At 43.8% G+C, this 22,934-nt stretch overlaps 2 protein-coding genes across 4 annotated transcripts in view; one reads left to right on the top strand and one right to left on the bottom strand.

Annotated features, from left to right (window-relative positions):
* The window catches only part of Golm1 (golgi membrane protein 1), a 29,954-nt gene extending 27,937 nt beyond the window's left edge, over positions 1–2,017 (top strand). Inside the window, exon 9 of the mRNA XM_051172786.1 lies at positions 1,361–2,017. Coding sequence (XP_051028743.1) covers positions 1,361–1,470 — 110 coding nt within the window. The 3' untranslated portion in view covers positions 1,471–2,017. The remainder of the gene's footprint in view (positions 1–1,360) is intronic.
* A 1,263-nt stretch (positions 2,018–3,280) lies between these two features.
* The window catches only part of Naa35 (N-alpha-acetyltransferase 35, NatC auxiliary subunit), a 47,114-nt gene continuing 27,460 nt past the window's right edge, over positions 3,281–22,934 (bottom strand). For all 3 annotated transcript variants that reach the window (XM_051172759.1, XM_051172764.1, XM_051172774.1), the window contains exons 14-23: positions 19,704–19,810; positions 13,750–13,816; positions 13,104–13,202; positions 12,145–12,323; positions 10,463–10,599; positions 9,542–9,609; positions 7,883–8,023; positions 7,261–7,383; positions 4,837–4,917; positions 3,281–3,631 (exon numbers count right to left, since the gene is read on the bottom strand). In XM_051172759.1, coding sequence (XP_051028716.1) covers positions 3,572–3,631; positions 4,837–4,917; positions 7,261–7,383; positions 7,883–8,023; positions 9,542–9,609; positions 10,463–10,599; positions 12,145–12,323; positions 13,104–13,202; positions 13,750–13,816; positions 19,704–19,810 — 1,062 coding nt within the window. In that variant the 3' untranslated portion in view covers positions 3,281–3,571. The remainder of the gene's footprint in view (positions 3,632–4,836; positions 4,918–7,260; positions 7,384–7,882; positions 8,024–9,541; positions 9,610–10,462; positions 10,600–12,144; positions 12,324–13,103; positions 13,203–13,749; positions 13,817–19,703; positions 19,811–22,934) is intronic.

Here is a 22,934-nt window from a genome sequence, read left to right as displayed (position 1 = left end):
TAAACATAGCAAAAGGAATCCCCATGTACCCTCCCCCACATCACCCTATTAAGCATAGTCCAATTGTGCACATAAGGAAATGTTGATATAGTTTCTTGAGTAGATTTGCTCAAACTATAGTCCAACTACTGTCGTCCTCATCTAGGCTGATGCCCTGCCTGTTCAACGTCTGTAACTTGGAGTCATTTCTTATCATTCTTCTGGTATTCTGAGATGAAGTTTGTCAGTGCAGGCCTGGCTATACTGGAATTCATTCTGTAGACAAGGCTGGCCTCAAGTTTAGAGATTGCCTGCCTCTGCCTGCCGAGCGAGTGCTGAGATTAAGAGCATGTGCTATAGTGCAGGGCTCATTCAAATACTCTTGATCATTGTTTTTTCAAGTGTACTGGCTTAGTTTGGGAGACAGTCCTTCACTTTGGATGTCTTCTTTAACAGTATATTAGAATTCTGTTTATCCAGCATGTCAACTTGTTTTAGTTTAGTTTTTAGAAAAAGCAGTAAACTTTTAAATGATATTTGGGCGCTATAGGTAATATTTTTGAGATATAGGGATGACACATTAGAAATACTAAGCAAATATAAGGTGTCTCCATCTTTCTTTTGTGTACATACTGACTTAACTAGTCTTCAGGCTCTAGTGTACAGCCCTATAGTTGAGTATCTGGCTAGGTATCTCGCTTTGCAGTGAAAACCTTGACCTTTTGTTCTTTACACTAAGTGGGGAAAGCACTCAGCTCTTGTGCAAAGCTGTCAGCTGAGTGAGGACACAAAGCGAAAGGAGAAAGCAAACAGCCTAAGACCTTGCTTGCAGCAGGATGTGGCGGCTCACACCTGCAATCCCAGCACTCCGGAGGCAGAGGCAGGTGAATCTCTGTGAGTTCGAGGCCAGCCTGGTCTACAGAGTGAATTCCAGGAATGCCAGGGCTACACAGAGAAACCCTGTCTCTAAAAACAAAAACAAAGCAAAGCAAAACAAAGACCTTGCTTGCCCCGGGGGATATAAGTTGAAGAAGACATTAGCCTCAAGTCTAAGTCTCAGTACTGCAGGGTTGACCACAATAGAGCTCCCAGATTTCACAGCAGCAGCCCGGCAGCAGCTGCAGGTGGGGTGGCTCTGGAAAGGAGAGTGTGCTCTCAGTGCTGCCCTTGCAAGGGGGGGTTGGTCATACAGCACAGGTGGTATTTCCAGGGCCTTCGGCTTTTTCTGTGGTGTACTGTTGGCTGTGCACATGGTCTTTTGCTACAGTGCTGCCGTGGAAGGTGAAGTTCTATGACAATTCTAGAAACTGATATGAAGTGAGACCTGCCCAGGCTATTTCCCCAAAGAACTTAATATTGTAATATTATTTTTCATTTTTAGTTCTTAATGTTGAATACCACAAGAGAGGCGTAATAAATGTACCCGATGGGAATGAGAAGCCAAGTCACATTCTTCATCAACCAGAAGTCCACATTCCTCAGCAGGCCTGAACAGAAGTCCTGCGATTCACCAGCGATGGAGTAAATGTAGCTGGCCGATGATTATTGTGGGGTTTAATCAGGACATTTTAGCAAGGGAAAAAGTGGGACCATCTCAGTTTGGGGGTACTTCTAAAGTCTCTACAAAGGGTATCAAAATTGGTCAGGCTCTCTTGATTGACAGGTATTTCTTGAGCAGATCAGCACCAATGAGAGAACTGAGGTGGTCCTGTGGCCAGCAGCACGTCACCCTGCTGCTGCAGTGTCTGTGTGACAGGGCTGGCACTGAGCAGCTCACCATCTGCACAGATTTGATCCACCAGCAATGGCCTAGTGCTTTCACAGCATGAATGCCTCTAGTCTGATCTAGATAAGCCTCAACACAATTAATTAAAAGATAGCCACTGCACCTGGCTTCCTCTAGGCCTCAGAAGGCTTGGGAAGGAAGACTGTCACAAATTCTGGGCCAGCTAGAGCTACAAAGTGAATTCATTCCAAGCCAGGATCAGCAGGACAGACCCTGTCTCAAACCATAAGTCAACTGTGAGGGAAGGTTTAAAAAAAAAAAAAAAGATGATTGGTTTTAAAAATCCTTGTTATTGTTTTGATGTACAGAACACTACTAAGCTATTCACAGTGTGAGCACCTATGGTCTCTGCTTTGCTTTTTGAGCAGGCAGTGACATTCTTAGTAAGTCACTGCACCTCACCAAGAAAGGCAGTGGCTGGATTAGGAAGACAGAGGCCCAGACTACTGGGCCTGTGTGGTCAAAGTAGTCCAGGAAACAAAGGGATTGGCTGCTGGAGGATACCCAGGTTACATACTAGGTGTACCTACAAAAGCAAGAAAAACACAGTAGCTGCTTTTTTTCCCCCTTAGGGTTTATGCTGTTTGAAGAACCCACCAGGTGAATGTTAGCTTTGAAAGACTGGTAGCTCCTTGATGATAATGACGTTGGGTCTGCCTGTAGTTAGTTCTTGATTCAGATCATTGTAGGTTGACTGTACACTGAGGACTCCTTTTAGTGACACCCTGAAGGGTGATACAGTTCACAGGGTTTGAGGTTGTCTCTTTAATTTTAGACAAACTGCCTGTGTTGTATCTGACCCAGAAGCTGACAATGCTGGCTAAATGGAAAGCAGCACTAGAGGCTGCTGGACATCACCAAACCTGTCACATTAGAGTCAGGACACTGAGGGCTCAGGATTGTCTCTGCCATAACCAACTGCCACGAGTCACAGGTCAAAAACCACAGCCAGGTTAAGCTTCAGGGTAGCTCATCCGGCTAAAGCAGCTCCTGCCCCTACAAAGCACAAAGGGAATGCCACAGGCTTAGCCAGTTGTCATAGCACCAAAGTGAGAAGAACAGCAGAGGAATGAGCCGCAAGACAAGGAAGAACAAGAACAAACCTGCACTTCAGTGCACTTTGAGGCTTTGCCTGGAGCAAAGGTATCCAAGTTCAAACAAGACTCAAGAGTCCAGCAGCAGACATTGCAGTGTGATGTGGTTTCTTCCTAAACGGCATGAACACAGATCCTTACAGTCGGTGTCACATCGTCACAATCCTCATGTACTTTAGTGATCTCTTCCCCTCAAAATCAAATTTTAATCTTACCAGAAGCTAAATCCTTAATAAATCTCATGTTTTGAAACTTGGTCACAAAAGTTTTCAGGGTGGTGGTGGTGTTTAAAATAAGGTCTCATGCTGTCCAGGCTAACCTCATGGCCAGCATGGACAACTCTGGCACCGCTTGCTCCGACAGCGGCACACACTTAGACGCTGGTTCTTCGTGCAACAGCACAACCCTACACACCATCAGTGACATTTTTTTTGTGAAGAAATTTATTAGCCTTTACAAACACTATTTCACTCAAATCATTCATTAAAAAATGTTTTACAATTAAGTCTGTAATAAAACCACGTAACATTCACCATTCTAGCCCAGTACACCCATGGAGTATAATAAACCACTTTAAAACAGCAGTTTTCTTTCTCGCCAGGTAAGGGTGTTAAACTCAAAGTCTTCCTCCAAGAAATCCACTTTATGTCATGGCATGTGGCAGACTGCTGCATCATCTAGCGCAGGCACGGTGTCATCTTTGCAATCTCTTTCACACCAGTTTCACAACAGGAAAGTATTTGTGAACAGAGAAATCAAATTCAGGAGGAACCTACGACGAAAGCCAGAAAGCCAATAAATACATGCATGTGCTCAGAAGCGGGCAGTGCAGGAGAAATGCAGAAGTCAGAGGGAAGGGAACAAGAGAGCAGCCTGTCCTTCACTAAGGCCACCAGAAAACATCCAGGCCAGCTGTTTCTTCAAAATGCCACATCTTACCAATGTTTTTAAAAGTCTTTGGAGCTGGCAAGATGGCTCAGTTGGTAAGGGTCTGACATAACAAGCTGAGCATGACAGCACACGCCTACAACTCTAGTGCTGGGGGTGGAGACAGGGAGATCTTTGGGCCCTGCTGAGTTTGAGTTGTGGGCTCCAGCTTCAGCGAGCCCTGTTTCAGGCACTAACGCAGACTGAGTAAGAATGCACCCACTGTGAGGATATGCCCAAGTCTTATCACATACCCTGGAATGAAATGGCCGCTGCTTATCTGCAGGCACACCTGTACACACAGCTTCTAACTACTGTGGTGGCTTCAACAGGTTTGGCGCCCACAGCCTCATGACAAAAATGGGCTTACCTTCAAACTGTAAGCCAGCCTGATTCAGTGTTTTCTTTATGAGGGTCACCACGGTCATGGTGTCACTTCACAGCAGCAAACCCTAAGATACCACTAAAGCACCTAACTTCCTGTATCAGGGGCATTTGAATACTTCTCCCCCAAAATCTGTTTTACACTTTTTCTTTCCCTTAAAATAGTTCATTCCACTTATTTTGTGTGTGGGTGAGTGTCTGGGAGTTTGGGCTCTCCTTCTGTTGTGTATATGCTCCAGTTATCACACTCAGGTCAGCCTGGGTTGGCAGTGACCCTGACCTTGCGATTTCCTATTTCTGAGCTCTTGACATTCCAGTTTCTTCCTTCTTTCCTTCCTTCCTTTTTGAGACAGGGTTTCTCTGTGTAACAGCCTTGGCTGTCCTGGAACTCGCTTTGTTAGACCAGGATGGCCTCGAACTTGTAGAGATCTGCCTGACTCTGCCTCCAAAGTGCTGGGATTAAAGGTGTGTACCACCACGCCACGCCCAGCTTGGTCCATAATTTCTTCACTGCTCTGAATTAGACAGTGATTTATAATGGGAGCAGGAGAAAAAAAAGAGTAGAAATTCCAAGTCTCAAAATGTCCTGAGGAAACCTCTTCTAGGATGCTGCTTCAGCAGTGGTGACTCTGAGCTGTGCACTCACTTTCCCAGCCTCACACTCACCTTCGACTCTTTTTTGTGTCCTCCTGCTAAGAGCTTCATAACCACGAAGTTGGGCTTGGCAACTTTTAAGATTCTACTGACCTAAAACAGAAGAGCACGCAGCATCACAGCATGAAGCTCAGCATCTGTGCAATCGAGTGCTGGTGCTGTGCAACAGGCACGCACAGATACCTGCTTGTTTAACACCACCTCCTACCCACCCACGAGCCTGCAGGCCCTGCAGAGACAGCAAGTGGTATTTGACCACAGAACAACACCCCAGCTTCACCACGCATAGCCACATTCTCTCATCAGCAAGTCTCTCAATTCATCCTCTTAGAATGAAGGTGAAGACTTTGTCCAGCCTCATAACAGCTTTGAGGACTGAGTGAAGGCACGCAGTCACGTGCTGCACACTTCATGCTATACATTACAACTGTGGTTCCACAGACAGCAAACGGCCCAGCTCTGCACTTATCAGAGCACACCCTCTTCAGAGAGCATCGCTGCTTAAAGCTTAGAAACACTCCTGGCAGTTAGTGAGTGCCCTTGGAGTATTAAGTGTTATTTCTGACAATCACTAGTCTAAACAGTTTCCTGAACACATGACTCATAATGTTGCTAGATTGCTCTTAGGTACCAAGTCCCCACTGATGCACTATTGACCACTGTCTGCAAACACTTAAGGGCAGGATGGGTTCTCAGTCCTCCTGCCTTGAGGCAGAAGCTACACCTAAGCATCTGATAGACAGGTGGATCACTGTGAGTTCAAGGCCAGCCTAGTCTACAAAGCAGGTCCAGGACAGCCAAGGCTACAAAGAAACAAAAACCAAAACAAACAAACAAACAAAAAAACCTGAAAGAAAGAAAAGGTAGATGCAGAAGGTCAGACCTGAAGTTCAGCACCTGAAAGGCTGAGCAAAAGGCCTGCCACAGGTTCCCGGCCAGTCTGAACTACAGGATGAGACTTTGTCTCAAAAAAAAAAAAAAAAAAAAGTACTAATTTGATATGTCAGAAGCCACAGTAATCTTCCTCATGCAAACCAATCATTGAGCTGCTCAGGCCAAAACCTTTCAGGTCATTTCTGACTCTTCCCACCTCTAACCCATTAGTCAACCCAGAGGATTTCAGATCCGAAGAGAAGGTATTACTGCTGCCTACTTCCTGCCTCCCACTTCTGCTGCAGCAGAGCACCAGTGTTCCTTCTATCCATGTGTACGCAAACTCCAACAGCACCTCCTGTGCTTCCCCCACTGCTGCTCTTCAAACCCTCCAGGACAGGTCTGCTCTGCACTGTTGTGCATGTGGGTGCCCTCTGCCCTTGGACATATGTGACCTCTAGAGCACTAACATAGTGATTTTAAATGGTTAGAGATGCACCTCATAGCATGCTCACGACCCTCAGGTTAACCAAGCAGAAGAAAACTCGGGTTCCCTCTCCCCATTTCCTCGGTTCTACACTCTACAGTACACAGTATGACCCCGCCGCTGATCTCATACAGCTATTTTCTGCTGAGGATATTGTAGGTGCTTGGCAAGTCTTTGAATAAATGAATAAAATTTCCACTGAATAAAATAATTTTTTCTACTACTGAATATCCCTCAGGTTTTTATAACTACCGTTTTTATTAGCTGAAAAAAAATATATCCCCCCCCCCCTTTTTTTGAGACAGGATTTCTCCGTGTAGCCCTGGCTGTCCTGGAATCACTTTGCAGACCAAGCTGGCCTTGAACTCACAGTAATCTACCTGCCTCTGTCTCTTCAAGTGCTGGGATTATGTAAGGTATGTGCTACCCTGCTGTATTTTTTCATTTTGAGACAAAGTCTAACTATGTAATGCTGGCTGGCCTTAAACTCAGAGAATCTTTCTGCCTCTGCCATCATGCCCAATTAGAATAAGACTTTTCCGGCTCCTTCCTGCTCTTTTCTCCAAGGCCATTCAGTGTCCCCTCAGAGGCGGAGGAGCCATCAGTGATTGTGCACAATGTCCACAGAACTGGCAGTGCATTCCTCAGACTCTCCCAGCCCTTGCTATCCTTGACCTTGTCGGTGACTGGATGGCAGCTGTACTGCTATGCTCAATACTCACCTATACTCATCACTTTCTGTACACACATGTATCTGAAAGGGGATTTCCTCTATTAATATATTTGTAGTACTAGGGAGCGACCCCAGGCTTTGTGGGACAGGAAAGCACACTCCATCTGAGCCCAGCACTGGTTGTTTCTGACAGATACTGCCAAAACCACTTGCACAGAGTAGACCAGCCTGGACTAGACAGTGAGACTTAAAAATGGTTAAATTGGCAGACTTACCTGAAACTGCTGCAAAAACAAGACAGTACGGTCCAGCTGACTCACTATAATAATTTACATCCTCCTAGTGGCAGGATGCATGCTTTCTGCCAAGTGTGTCCCCTGGAGTACCGTGAGCCCACTCTTACCTCACAGTCTGGGTTGGGGATGTTTTCGAGGATCATCTTTGCCTGCTGGAAGTGCTTACTAGCTGCCACATACAGCTCTGGAGACTGAGGAGGAGGGCTGTACTTATTGAGGTCAGACATTTCCTAAGAATAGAAGAGACTATCACAATACACGTAATGTAAATCTTTAACTGACTACCCATCCATACAGACTCTGAAGCAAAGGCTGAGCACATCTGAGTCTGTATGCATGTGATATGCAGTTTTTGTTTTTTTTGTTCCTAGAAAAGATTTCTCTGTGCAATACTGGCTATCCTGGTCTTGTTTTGTAGACCAGGTTGGCCTTGAACTAAGAGATCTGCCTGCCTGCCTCTGCCTCCTGAGTGCTATGATTAAAGGCATGTGACATACCTGGCTGTTATGCAGTTCTTAACCTGCGTATGCCATATCTCAATTAATCTAATGACTTAAATATAAACTGGTCATGTGATTAGCACATCCAACAAGGCCAAATGCCTTGTATATCATTTAAGAATGTTATTTTTAGCATTTATCCCACAGGATGGGTTGGTACAAACACGATCCCTTCTTTAGCATGGCGTGCGGCTTAAGACTTTGCTCTGACCTCACCCAGCAAGCTCACCTTGAACTGCAGGTAGTGCACTGGTGGCGGTGTCATCACACTGCTGAATGGCGCAAACCTGTGCTCATACCGAACTTGTTCACTATCAAGCTCAAACTTGGGCTTACGCACCTTGCCATCCATGTCAAACGCTACCATTGTCTAAAGGAGAAGAGAATGAGAGCACAAACAGTGAAAAAAAAAAAAAAAAAAAGGCAGTAACTTAAATACTTAAAATGTCATTTCAGGAGACTGGAGAGATGGCTCAGCTATTAAGAGCACTGACTGCTTTCCCAAAGGACCTGAGTTTAATACCCAGCACCCATATGGCAGCTCTCAACTGTCTGTAACTGCAAGATCTGACACCTTCACACAGACATACATGTAGGTAAAACACCAATGAACATAAAAACAGATTAAAAAAAAAAAAAAAAAAAGCCATCTCAGAACCCAGAAAGATGTAGACAGGTGTGGTGGTGCACGCCTGTAATCACAGCACTCGGGAAGAGTTCCCCGAGGTCAGCCTGGTCTACAAAGTGAGTCCAGAACAGCCAAGGCTTTTACACAGAGAAACCCTGTCTCAAAAACCAAAACCAAACCAAACCAAACCAAACTGAAAAACATAAAAATGAAGAGTAAAACAGACTTCTCATCCATTTCTTATTTATATAACATGATTTATACAAAAAAATTTCCATCCCCCAATTGGTTATCCAATACCACGTGATCAACCCTAAAATCATATACATATAAGTAACATTATATGGACCAGCAGGTTGTAGTTATATGTTTAAGAATATATACATATGTGTATGTATGTATATATATATATGTGTGTGTGTGTGTGTGTGTATATATTATGTGTGTATATAACAAAGAGGCCATGAATTTGAGAGACAGCAAAGGAGATACATGGGAGGAGTTTAAGGAAAAAGGGCAAAATGATATATTAATTTAACAATTAACAATAATAATAATAATAAATTTCCCAGTCCCAGCTACATCACACATACCCACACTCCCTCGCCACGTCAGGCTTCTGTAGCTGTTCTAAGGTTTTAGGTAAAAGATGCTGAAGGAACAAGCACCATATAATCACACAGGCCAGAGGTTTTCCAATGTCCCCTCTTGGTTTATGTAACTTCAGGAGAGTCACCTTGAGATTTCCTGAATTGACAGTACAACCTAAAAATTAATGTCCACAATTGGGCAGTGGTGGAACACGCCTTTGATCCCAGCACTCTGGAGGTAGAGGCAGGCAGATCACTGTGAGTTCAAGGCCAGCCTGGTCTACAAAGTGAGTCCAGGACTGTCAGAGCTACACAGAGAAACCCAACCTTGAAAAGCCAAAATAATAATAATAATAATAAAATTAATAACAACAACAACAATAATAATAACAATGTGCACAACCTGCAAAAAAAATGCCTGCTATTGCTTACACAAGTCATGCTAGAGCCCACTCCTACATATTGCAATCCCAGGAACTCTAGAGCCATCCCATCACGAAGGAAGGTGTCAACTGCTTGTGGAACACAAGTAGAATGGAATAACATCAAAATAGACGGGAAGCAGGACAGCTGACAGTAAACCTCAGTGAGATCAAGGCAGAGGGGATTCTAAGCACACTACGTAAGAACGACAGCTGGACTGCAAGACGACGTGATTTTCACCACTCACCTTGAACATCCCAGCACACATGTTCTGATAGACCTGGCTCATGGTGATCTCTCGGCTCAATGGGCGAACTGTAATTGAAGGGAAAAAATTCTTCAATACTCTTTCCCCTTCCATCCCACATTACTGTAGAAGAAAAATTAATTTAAAAAATGCTCTGCTCGCTTGTGCTCTCCTCCTCCCCACCTCCCTGCTACCCCCTCGAAACGGAAGAGTCAGGGGGAGGAACCAGAAGGAGTGAAAGGAGGAAAAACTCCAGACAGGATATAATAAGAAGAGTAAAAGTTAAAAACAAACAAACAAACAAAAACAAGCAACACCTTGCTTATTCACTGAATGTAAACTTCACTTCGCTTCTCTAATGTAAATTGCATCTTATGACAAAATCTAAAAACAGTAAAACTGAACTGAGCTGAGAAGTTCAGCCACTGCGTTCTTCACGTAATGAGCACTAGAGAATTCTGGAAAGAAGTAATAGTAGCCCCCTTCAAACACCTGCTTCCCAGGGGTCTGTGACTACCTGTCCAAGCCTAACGCGACAGTGACAGCACAGCTGCAGATGGACTCCTGCTTTCTAATCTGCTCTCCTGCTCTAAGACCCTCTGGTGCAGGGACCTGGGAAGAAGTGAGAAGCACCCGTCACTGACAGACAGTGTCCTTGCTCCTAGTCTGTGCCTGACTGCTGAGAGAGGAGCACAGCAGCCACTCACAGCCGCTTCAGCTCACCGGGAGCTCTTCACCCACTTGTCTGTCAAAAGTGAGGTATACGTCACTTCTCAAGTTTAAACACAGTCCACAAAGCCAGGTATGATGAGCACACCTGAGATCCCAACGCTGCACAGCCTGGCAAGAGCGCTGTGGCTCAAGGCAGCCTGGCTAACTCTGAGAGCATGTCTGAATACGAAATAAGGCAGTCCACCGCACCTTTCTTTTTCTTCTTTGTTTTTTTGCTGCTACGGCCTTTCTGCTGTTCTTCCATTATCCTTTCCTCTGCCATCTGAGAGCCATCGGCACGACTCAGGGTTGACATCAGCCATGCATACAGGAATTCAGAGAGGTACCTAAAGTCACAAAGTATCAGTTAATGGTTAAATGCGGCAGTCTTACAACACACGCATTAGTAAGAACGGGAAGGTTTTATTCTTTCATCCTGACAAGAGGGACTGAAGCCATGGCCTAGAGACTAACAAAAGCACATATTCTAACATGCCGTCAACCCCACAAGGAAAGGCTTTGTAATGCTTTAAAGTTTGTAGAACACTTTTTTCTTTGCAGTTTGATAAGAGTAGATCTTATAAGGAACAAACAATAAAAGTGACCTTTCCCTTGCCACATTTTACAGTTTTTCAAAAAATTTCTGGATAATTATCTACATACATATAAATTAAATACCCTTAAAGTTTGTTCACTATCAGGACACAATTCACTCCAGTTTACAGTTTAATCTGTAATTCTGATGCCAAAAGCCATGTAGAATGAATAAGCAGCCCATTAGAGTTTCTGTATGTAGAATTAGAATTACAGCAGGCGTCCTGTGGGCTGGCTGCAGTCAGTGCTCACACTTGGCTTGCACAGCCCAGAACGGCCTATCGGAATAGCTGCTCCCAACACAGCTATGCCAAGAGTGGGGCAGGGAAGTCTTTCCCTCTCACATCCGGGATTACATTAAATTAATTTAACTGTAAATTGAAAGATTAAATAACATCAAAGTGTAACCTACCAAATTTACACGTTTGATCATCAGGAAAGTGTTTAAAATTGTCTCCATTCTTTGACAGATGAGGATAATTCAGATTATCGTTGTACTGAACAACACTTGTTTTTTTGTGTAATTATTTTTTTATAGCTTTTACATGGCCAAGCCACCAAGAGCCTCTTTCTAGAATTCTTTATCTTTCTCTCCAATGAAGGGGCCTCTGCAGATGATTCCTCAAAGTTTATGCTCCCAATGATGACTCTGCAGCCATGATGTCCCACATGAAAGCTCCTTCTATCACGTGCACACACCCTGTGGCCTGGTACTACAGAAGTCATAGCAAACTGCACTCACTTTTCTCCACAGTTGCAAACAGAAGATGTTAAACCAACATTTACTGTTATTAGTACTTTCCACAGAAGTATTCAAACATCAGGAAGTACATTTGTATAATGTTACCATGCTAAAGTTGTACGCTTTGACCTAGCTCTAATTCTCAAAATATTTTACCAACTATGACACAACTATAGTAAAAATACACTAAAGGAAAAAAATATCCCAGGGGCCAGTGAGATGGCTCAGCTGGTCAAAGAGCCTCTCAGGCAGACTGACAACCTGATCTCATTCCCAGAGCCTACGTTAAAAAGTCAAAACAGACCCACACATCTGTAACCCCATCACTCTTACAGTGAGATGGCAGACAGAGAGGAAAGTAACCTGGAGCTTGTAGGCCAGCAGCATGGAGACCCTGCTTCAACTAGGTACAAGGAAACCCACGAGCTCCTGGAAGTCATGTGCTGTAATTGAGATGGCATCCGCGTGCACACACACAGAGTACCCCAACCCCCACACTTTGCAGAGCATGCAAGGTCTCGGCTCTCCCACCCCCTCCAGCTGCACTAGCCCTCACCAGTAGATGTAGTAGTATTCATGCATGCTGTACAGCTCCAGCTCAAAGCCACTGAGCAGATACTGGATCATAATCCGAAGGTTATGGTAAAGGACCCAGGTTCCTAGACAGGCCAGATGCTGTCTCTGGGGCTCCTGCTTCAACAGCATAGTGTGAAGCGCTGCATCAACCTTCTCTGCCTGTAAAATAATGTGTTACATTATGGTCAATTATTAGATAGTGAGAGAACTGTGACAAAATGTAAATCTCACAACACAAAAGTCCTCCTTTCAAGTGCACTTCTGGTGAGGTTTGCAAGGTTCTGACCTGTAATAATGAACAGTTACCCAAGTTACTCTGCAAAATAAACATGAATTTTAATGCAAGTTATCCTATACAGACAGGGTGCTGGTACATGCTGCAAACAGGCAGTACTATCTATCGGTCTACTCTTGAGACCAAGGCAGGATGACCATGTGATCCCAGTGGCTAAAAATAAGCCGAAGGAAACAGGCCCTGTCAACAGAAGCAGGCCTCAACTTGTGACTTCAGGTCTGTGGTGTTAGTAAGGGGAACTGCTGCTGCTTGAGCCACCTTTATTTAAACTGTCTCGCTGTCGAGTAAACTTGCCATGACGCCACAGTTCTCCACTCAAGCCACAGTTTATCTGGTGACCAAAGACATGATTTAAGATGTCTATAAAGTGCACTCTTCCATTTCTTCGTGAACACTCTTTCTCTGCGGTGTAAAACTGTTACATTTTAAGTGAAAAATTAATCCTTAGACCATTGCTTTCAAGAGCTGCTTTTCAAAAGTTGAAGTGTGAGACTATCCCCTGTGACCCAGGATGGCCTTCAGCTAATGATCCTTCTGTCTCATAATCCCAAATTCTGTGACACGGGTGTGCACTCTTCTACAGTGCATGCGACTCCTGTATTCTGTGACTTGCTTAATTTTACAAAATGACATCTGGCTCTTACCTCATCTTGCAAGGTAGCAAACTCCTCAAGAATGTGACCAAGTTTGTCTCTCTGTCGAGCCCTGTTATGGCCATGGATCTGAACAAGACTACAAAATGGCTGTAACACACAGATAACTTGTTAACTGTCAATGTGAAAGAAACAATATGCCAAATTCTTACATCTTACTTAAATGCATGTGCATATACTGTAGAGGCACACACAATTACAGAGTTTACACTTCTAACACAGAATGACTGGCAAGTCATTCATTTCTCTAAGCAGAAGTTTGTAACCATATTTAAACTATTATTTTTAATTAACATAGAACCCTTTCCATTAGGGCAATACCAAGGTAAACATACAGGAACATTATTTTTTTGTAAAATAAAAAAGAGAAGTTTGAATGTCCATTTACAAAACACATGAGGGACAAGTGCTTTCCTGGCCAGGGGCCATACTGTTCCATTTCTGGTTCCCAGGCTGTAGGACATTATCTGAACCTTCAAAGAGTACAGGCCATAAAGCCACTCACTCAAGCAGTAAGGGTAGACAGAAATGTTAATGTGTTCATTACACACGAGTAAGAGATAAGACAGGAGAAATGCACATGAAAGAATGTACCACAATTTTCAAAGTACCACAACAACCCAAGTATAGCTCTTACCCGAACACAGTGAGTAACAAAGGAGTCGATACAGTCCTTAGCCTGGTGATTATTGTATAGGCAACACCTGCAAGACAATGCTCACGTCACTAACATCAAAGTGCGGACCTGAGATAAAGCAGCAGTGGTTACTACAGCTGCTACCGACAGAGAAACACAACCAAGTACATAACTAAGTTGTAAAGTTTTCCACAGTACATTTGTGGATGTGATCACTAGCGAGAGTAGGAAGTGCAAAGCCCCATGCTGCCCTGACCTTCCATCCCTCTTTCTCCTACAATAACACTCTCTCAGAATCTCCAGGGAGCCCTAATTCTCAAGATGCAGCCTCATTTGCAAGCAGGATTGCAAACATCTGTGAACCCCCGTCTAATGTCTTTTTGAAGTGCTGTACTTTCTCCTTTAGCTAACTGTCCCTTCTTCAGAAGCCTTTCAGGACCTGCCATCTAGGCCTAGAAGAGCTATAGACACCAGAATTTTAAGGACAACAGGGACCAGTGGTGTGGAATCTAAGGCAATGAAGGAAAAGCAAAAGAGACTTTCTCCTGGTGCCTTGATAAAAGTTTGCAATCTCACAAGGCTCAAGGAGAAGCAGAACTAGCCTGGTGTGGCTGCGCACATTCCCAGCACTCAGGAGGCAGAGGTGGGCGGATCTCTGTGAGCTTGAAGCCAGGCTGGTCTACAAAGCAAGTCTAGGACACCCAGGGCTGTTACAGCGACACCCTGTCTTGAAAACCTTAACAAAACAGAACAAAACAAAAGAAGCAGCAGAACCCTGACCGCACAACAGAGAATGACAGATGGCCAGGAGGGAGCAAAGCAGAACACTAAGATCAAGGCAAGGGGGAGCTAGAAAATAAAAACTGATGGGGCTGGAGAGATGGCTCAGAGGTTGAGAGCACCATCTGTTCTTCCAAAGGTCCGGAATTCAATTCCTTGCAACCATATGGTGACTGACAACCTTCTCTAATGAGATCTAGTGTCCTCTTCTGGTGTGTAGGAGTATAGGCAGGCAGAACACCACACATAATAAATAAATCTTAAAAAAATGCTGGACGTAGTGGCGCACGCCTTTAATCCCAGCACGCAGGAGGCAGAGGCAGGCAGATCGCTGTGAGTTCGAGGCCAGCCTGGTCTACAAAGCAAGTCCAGATCAGCTAAGGCTAACACAGAAAGACCCTGTCTCAAAAAGCCAATAAATAAATACATAAATAAAAAATAAAGAAATCAATCTCAAAAAACAAAAAAAGTTAGCTGGGCAGTGGTGGTGCACGCCTTTAGTCCCAGCACTCAGGAGGCAGAGGCAGGTGGATCTCTGTGAGTTGAAGGCCAGCCTGGTCTACAAAGTGAGTCCAGGTCAGCCAGGGCTACAGAGAAACTCTGTCTCAAAAAACCAAATCAACCAAACAAACAAAAAAGTTAATGTAAAAAATTAAAATAAAAGCTGCTAGAATATTATTTGTGTTGTTAGTTGCCAAATCGGAAAATCAGAACAAAAAACCTTTCTGGTTCTTTGAATGATCTTCAAGCTTCCATTTAAGTAGCAGAGACAAAGACGCTCACAAACAACCTTTAAGAGACAGAAAGCACTGTCTGACAGAGCAGACCTGATGTGGACATGAATGTCAAAAAGAAAATCCACAGGTGACCTGAAGATGCACAGCATCAGCTGTGTGCGCTACTGGGTTCTGTCAACTTGACAGAAGCTGGAGTCATTCTGAAAAAAACCTACCTGTGGGCCTGTAGGCCTTTTCTTAATTGGTGTGTGATCTGAAGGGCCTACCTCATCGTGGGTGTTGCCCCCTGGGCTGGTGCTTCGGGGTGCTGTAAGAAGGTGGCTCGGCAAGCCAGGGAGCAGTGTTCTCTGTGTCCTCTGCCTAGCTCCTGCCCTCACTTCCCTGAAGTAGTAAGAGTGTGACATGAGAGTTGCAAGCTGAAATAAACCCTTTACTCTGCAAGTGACCTTTGTCATAGCGCTTATCGCAGCAATAGAAACCCGAATGCTAAGACAATATAAAAGGGGAAAAGAGATGGACACTAGCCCAAGGGGCATGTCCCATGAAAGTCTTCACTTACCAGGAAAGCAGGACAGAGGGGAGGACATCCTATTGGGATTCTATGTGAGAGAAGTATGGGAGAATGGGGAAATAGAAGGATCCAGAGGGTACTAGAAACCTACAAGAACAACATTATGATGGGTGGATCTGGGCCCAGGGGTCCTGCTCAAACTATGGCACCAGCCAAGGACAATACATGCAGTAAACTTTGAACCCCGACCCAGATCTAGCCAATGGACAGGACATTCTTCACAGCTGAGTGGAGAGTGGGATATGACTTTCACATGTACTCTGGTGCCCCATATTTGACCACGTTCACTGGATGGGGAGGCCTGGTGGCACTTAGAGGAAGGACAGTAGGCTACCAAGAAAAGACTTGATACCCTACGAGCATATACAGGAGGAGGAGATCCCCCTCAGTCACAGTCATAGGGGAGAGGAGTAAGGGGAGAATGGGAGGGAGGGAGGAATGGGAGGATACAAGGGATGGGATAACAATTGAGATGTAATATGAAACATTAGCTAAACAAGCAATGATATGGAAAATGATCTGATTCACAGACTTAATGGTAAGTTCCAGGGAAGACTGGCTAAAATCCGCATGTGACTATCCTGGTAAAACTCCTGTAGTTAGTTCATTTATATAATTGCTCTGTCTGCATGTACACCTGCGTGCCAGAAGAGGGCATTAGATAACAACTAGATGGTTGTGAGCCACCATGTGGTTGCTGGGAATTGAACTCAGGACCTCTGGAAGAGCAAACAGGGCTCTTAACCACTGAGCCATCTCTCCAGGCCCCAAACCCCTGAAATCTTAAAAGGAACTACCAGAGAGCCAGGGTAACTTTTCAAATCACCTACTAAGAAAAGAAGAGAATTAAAACTGCACTGGGTAGGACAGAACCCAGGGCCTTGTGTATGTGAGGCACCGAGTCTACTGTGAGCAGAGACGGTGGTGTCTACCTGTAATGCCAGAATTGGAGAGGCAGAGGCAGGCAGAGCTCTGTGAGTTCAAGGACAGCCTGGTCTACATACTGAAACCCCCATCACAAACACACACAGAACACACTAAAAGCACCACCACTGAGCAAGCTCCTCCTGCTGCTTGGTATCAATTTTTACTCAAGACACTGTGAAATTCACAACAGTGAACTACAGCTACAGGTTGCCACACTACAAACTTTGCCCTCCACACAGCTGACTCTCTTTATGCACAGTGACTGTATTCTACAGAACCAGCCCTTTCAGAAGGCTCACAAGGTAAACCTGAGTTTGATCCTTAACCCACAAAGAAGGGGAAAAACAAATCCTGCAAGTTGTTCTTGGACCTCCACTCATGCTGAGTCACAGAATTTACCCACCAGAACCCCAATAAATTTTTTAAGATCATGGGCAATGAATAAAAAGCAATGTTCCCAGGGGACACAGGGTCAGTTTCCTGCAGGTCTCTGGCCACAGTATCTGGTGTCTATTAGCCATATATAACCGTTTTCTGTTATCCAGTGTTTTGTGACAGCCACAATCAGTTACAGGACTTACAGCCCAGTCTGAGAAGCTGGGGCTTGTACTTTGGGTCTAAAGAAGCATCCACTGCTCTGTGCATCCCTATGCTGCAGACGTCTGCGAAGATGGCAAGAGTAGTGCAAATACTGATTTGAAGTTTGCAAGTAAATCTGAGTAAACAGGCAAATTTGCAAATACAAGTTATAAAACACTAAACTAACTTTGAAAAAGTAAGTGCAGCAAGGTGCGGTTTAGGTGCTAAGAGAGGCTTGTCACAAAGAAAGGCAAAAATCCAAATGAAAGGGTTAAGCACTTTGGAGAAGGTATGTAAGGCACTGAACAGAGGACTGTGCATATGTTAGGCATGTTACTGACCAACATCCCCTGCAAGATCTGTCATGTGAGCCAGACAATTAGGAAGTCTCATAAGTCACAGGCAGGGTGTGGGAAAACTGTTTATTAGTTGGTTAATTAGCTTTTCAAGACAGGGCTTCTCTGTGTAGCCTTGGCCATCCTGGAACTCTCTGTAGAACAGACTGGCCTCAGAGAGCTACGCCCAGCTCTGCCTTCCAGTGCTGCGATTAAAGGTATGTGCCACCGCCTGAGTATTAATTACAGCATCGAATTAAGCAGCATCGAGTCATTTCAATCACTTTGAAAAGCAACTTAACAAAACAAAGTTGAAGATGCATGTAACTTTATGTCCCAGGATTATTGTTATGAGTACACAGCTCACATGCACAGAGAGATATTGAACGATATCTACAGAGCACCAATTTTAATAGCAAGAAATTAAATAGACACATCCAACTGCAGAATAGCAACAGGACTGAAGAATGTTCAAAGAGTGAATTTTCAAAAAAATGTAAGTTTTGTTAAACCAGGCTTGTCTGCACTAGACTGTATGCAATTCCAGCACAGAGAGGTGGAGACAGAAGGACTGAGAATTCAAGCACAGCGTAGGCTACATGAAACTGTCTCAAAAACAGAAAAAGCTGGCTATCTTTGGCTATTTTTGAACAAGTATTTAAACTCAAATAAGGAAAATAAAGGAAAGTGGCAAAAGGTATATATAGCCTTCAAACAAAACAAACAAAAAAACCACAAAGCCTTATTGTGACCACATGTGGTAAATGTGCACTAAGCTGCAGTGTCAGTATCCTCTCAGAGCAGAATGAGGAAAGATAATGCGCAGGATGAGGAGCTGAAATCAGCAGGTGGGTTTCAGAGCACAGCCTCAACTTTTCTGGTGTGTGTGAGGTGGCCTTCAGTCTCTCACTGTCGCTCACACAGTCTCTCTCTTACACACAGTCAGAGTCTCTCTCTCTCTCTCTCTCTCTCTCTCTCTCTCTCTCTCTCTCTCTCTCTCACACACACACACACACACACACACACACACACACACACACAGGTACGTGCACAAGACTGTTTCTTTAGTAACTCTAGCTCTATTCCTTGGAATACAGTCGTCCTATGAAATATATGGCAGCTATTTTAAAAAGTTGATAGATCAAGTAATTTGGTACAAACAGTCGCAAAAAAGTTGTTTTGTTTCTTTGGTCTTTTGAGATAGACTCAAGATGACCTCAAACTTGCTAAATGTCAGAGTCTAGCTTTAAACTTCCAAAAGAGGAAAAGCAAGTGTGACTGAGGCAGAGGTAACAGCAAGAACAGCTAAGATGAGGCTGTAGGTGCAGGGAACAGGACAAGCACCTAGCGCACTCCAGGCCTTCTAGGCTGAGTCACAAAGACCACTGCCTGTATGCTAAACATGAGGAGGAATGACAGCTGTTATTTACAGTCTCCTAGGGCAAACATGACCCGACAGGCACAGGGACCAAATTCTCAGCTTTCTTTATCCCCCGAGGAGGAAATACTGAGGTTGTAACCCACACCACCTGCAGAGCTTCCTACAAAACTGAACAAACATCCAGAGGCACGCACTCGGCTTGAGGTTCTTCCTTTTCATGTCCTGCTTGCCTACAACAGTGCTGCCTCTTCCTGCCAACATCTCTAAATACATTTACATGAATACTGACCTCGAGCTCTATTTCCAGACACAGAAAGCTATCACACCTTTACATGGCTCGACTTATTCACCAAACCATGAGAATGCTCAAGTGCTAATTATCATTTCATGTATGACAACATTTTATATACTCATGCTTCTGCAAATGCTGGGTTCTCTATAGGAATGAGTCAGTTCTTCCCTCTCTGTTGCAACAAAAGCCCTAGTCACTTCTCAAAAACCAGCTCAGATGACTGCTGCATGCACTCACCCCAGCCTCTACAACAAGGACAGCAATCTGAAAAAAGGCCAGCTCTAAGAGGTCTTTATCCTGAGAAGCGGGGTGTTTGCCAGTCACACATTAGGACATATCTGGTCACACTTACTTGGGGGAGAGCACCGGAGGACTGACAAAGGAACGAAGGGCATCTTTCACCATGTCTTGCATGAGATGAGTTCCAAAGACCTTTTTGTTATCCACGAGGAAAGTAGTCTTAAAACAAGTTATTAGACATATTAGTACATTACTGCTGCTGCCATATCCAGCTGTCACCACTGAGAAATACACATACTATCTGTGAAGACTACAGAACACAAAGGAATTAAAATGCAAAAACAGGTAGATACTTTGTAATTCACTTTTTAAATCCTTATTTGTTTTAGTATTTATTTTATATGTCTGAATGTATGTCTGTGCACCACATGCATATACATCCATGCCTATGGAGGTCAGAAGAGGGTGTCAGATTTTCAGGGATGAGAGTTAAACATAGTTGAGAGCTGCCACATGGGTGCTCAGAGTCCAACTCAGGTCCCCTGGAAGAGCAACCACTGTTCTTCACCACTGAGAGCCATCTCTCCTGCCATCTCTCATTCAAGGTGCCTTCGACACAGATTAAATAACACATAAAAGTATAAGTGCCACAAGTCAAGAACAATAATGTTGAGCTAAAGTAGTCAACAACTGAATCACAAAAAACCTTTACTAAAAAATGCCCTTCATATTAATCAATTACTTGATTATATTCTTTTCTGCATGCATTTTGGATTCTTGACAGCTATACAAGCTCACACTGTCATTTTGAATGATATTACTATCAATTTACAGATCAATTTGGGGAAAAGTAACATTTTAAAGCATCAACCAATTTTTTTCAGTCTATAAAAAAGATTTATGCCTGGGTGTGGTGGTGCACGCCTTTAATCCCAGCACTTGGGAGGCAGAGGCAGGCAGAGTGATGTGAGTTTGAGGCCAGCCTGGTCTACAAAGGGAGGCCAAGACAGCTAAGGCTACACAGAGAAACCTTGTCTCAAGAAAGAAAAAGAAAAAAGAAAAAATAGGCTTATATCTCCAATTATTTCGAATGTTTCTGCTGTTTCCCACCACTATTTCCCATTTTCAGCAGACAGAGCCTAAATAAAGGTTCCTATGCATGCGCCTAAGTTTTTTATTATTATGCTATTGTTCATAGCACTTTCAATTCATTTTTAAAAAACCTTTTGGGCTGGAGAGATGGTTCAGAGCTTAAGAACACTAGCTGCTCTTCCAAAGGTCCTGAGCTCAATTTCCAGCAAGCATATGGTAGTTCACAACCATCTGTAATGAGATCTGGTGCCTTCTTCTGGTGTGCATGCACACATGCAGGCAGAACACTGTATAAATAATAAATTTTTTTAAAAAGTTCTTTTAGTTGGGGGAGAAGAGAAAACATAGATTAACCATAACCGAAGTACAGAAGCAGGAAGACAGCTTCATGATTCTGGGCACGGAACTCAGGCGGCCATGTGCACGGGACAAATGCCTCCATCCACAGAGCTACCTCACTGGCCCAGCAGCACTGCTCTACAAACACTGACCTCTCACTGTTTACCGCAGGCATATGGAAATAACTTTTATATAGATCTCATTAACTCATCCACCCCTTCTAGCAGGCACTCTGTAGACTGTTTGGCATCCTAGACAGTCTGCTGCCTTTGTGCCCCCAGGCATTAGCCTTAGTACACTGGCTGACATTCCAATGACAAGTGGGCATAAGCAGATGACAGAGAGCAGTGAGCAGACAGCTTCATTGTCCTCCCAGTCTCAAGAGAAATAACTTAATTTTCTTCATGTAAAATGTGCCAGTAGCTGTAGGATATTTTGTACAGACCTTTATTAATATTATCTGCCAGGCGAGGTGGTGCATGCCTTTAGTCCCAGCACTCTAGAGGCAGAGGCAGGTGGATCTGTGAGTTCAAGGTCAGCCTGGTCTACAAAGTGAGTCCAGGACAGCCAGGGCTACACAGAGACACTCTGTCTTGAGAAACCAAAAAAGAAAAAAAAAAAAAAAAAAAAAAAAAGAAAGAAAGAAAAAGAAAAAAAAAAAAAAGAATATTATCTTCTACTCCTGGTTCTATCACATTTTTCTACATTTTTCTTAATTTACTGAGATTCCAACTGGACGGTAAAATACATAAACTTTCAAAAGCTGAGCCACATTTGCATTCCCAGGACTAACCCCATTAGTCATGACGTAATTATACCTCTATATTCTACAGGCTTCTATGTGCTACTGCTGGCTTTGTTACAAGGAACACGGTTCTGTAGCTCCTCATGTTTATGTTAGTTTGCTTTTCTTACTGACTTAATGCTGGCCTCAGATCGTAACTGCTCCAGCCTTTTCTAGTTTCTGAAAGGGGCCATGTAGAACTGGCTTGGAGTCTTCATTATTGGAAGGTTTTTAACCATCCATTCAATTTATTTAACAGATTCAGGGTTGTAGATGTTAAGTCTGAAGTTTCAGGAGTCTGTCTTTAAAAAACTATGTTCATTTTGTCTAAGGATGCACAATACCCCTACATTATTCTTTTGAGTATTTGTATCTCCCCACGTTTCCCTCTGTCTAGCTCAATGCTCATCGATTTTCCCGGCTATTTCTAACCAGTTTCAGTTGCACCTGTTTTCTCTATTGTTTTGGTTACTCATTTCTGCCCTAACCTTTGTTATTTCCTTTTTTCTTGCTCGATTTGTCTTTTTTATTCTTGTTATTTAAGTTGGAAGCATAAATGACTAATGTCTTTTTCTTCTTTTTGAGTAGGCAATTGTGTGTATGCATGTGGGAGGTGTGCACACTCAGGTGGTCACAGAGCTTCTGGGGATCAAGCTCTAGTCCTCATGTGTGTGCAGTGAGCACTTTACTGAGCCGTAATCTCAGGCCCAGGACCTCTTTTAAATTTAAATAGTGCTAAATGCTATTAAGGCCTTTAGTTGTATGACACAGATTTTTGCGTATTTTTATTTTCTATACCCCTCCCTTTCCTATTTTCATGTGTGTGTACACACATATGCACATTTTGCATGAGTATGGGCATACATGTATACTCATATGCCCATGTATGCCCATACAAGTGGAGGCCTGGGGTTGATACCAGGAATTATTCTGGATCACTTGCTCTTCCATCTTTTTCACTGAGGCAGGCTCTCTCAATCAAACCCAGAGCTCATCAGTGTGGCTTTTCTTACTAGACACTTTGCCAGGGCTGGATTAGAAGCAGGGCACACCCACCCAGTACTCCTGTGGGCTCAAGGGATGCACACTCTAGCCTTCAGGCTTGTGCAGCAAGTGCTTTAAGCACAG

The sequence above is a fragment of the Acomys russatus genome, chromosome 3 (genome assembly GCF_903995435.1).
Source record: "Acomys russatus chromosome 3, mAcoRus1.1, whole genome shotgun sequence".
In the NCBI taxonomy this organism is placed as follows: domain Eukaryota; kingdom Metazoa; phylum Chordata; class Mammalia; order Rodentia; family Muridae; genus Acomys; species Acomys russatus.
This window is presented reverse-complemented; position numbering and strand designations above follow the sequence as displayed.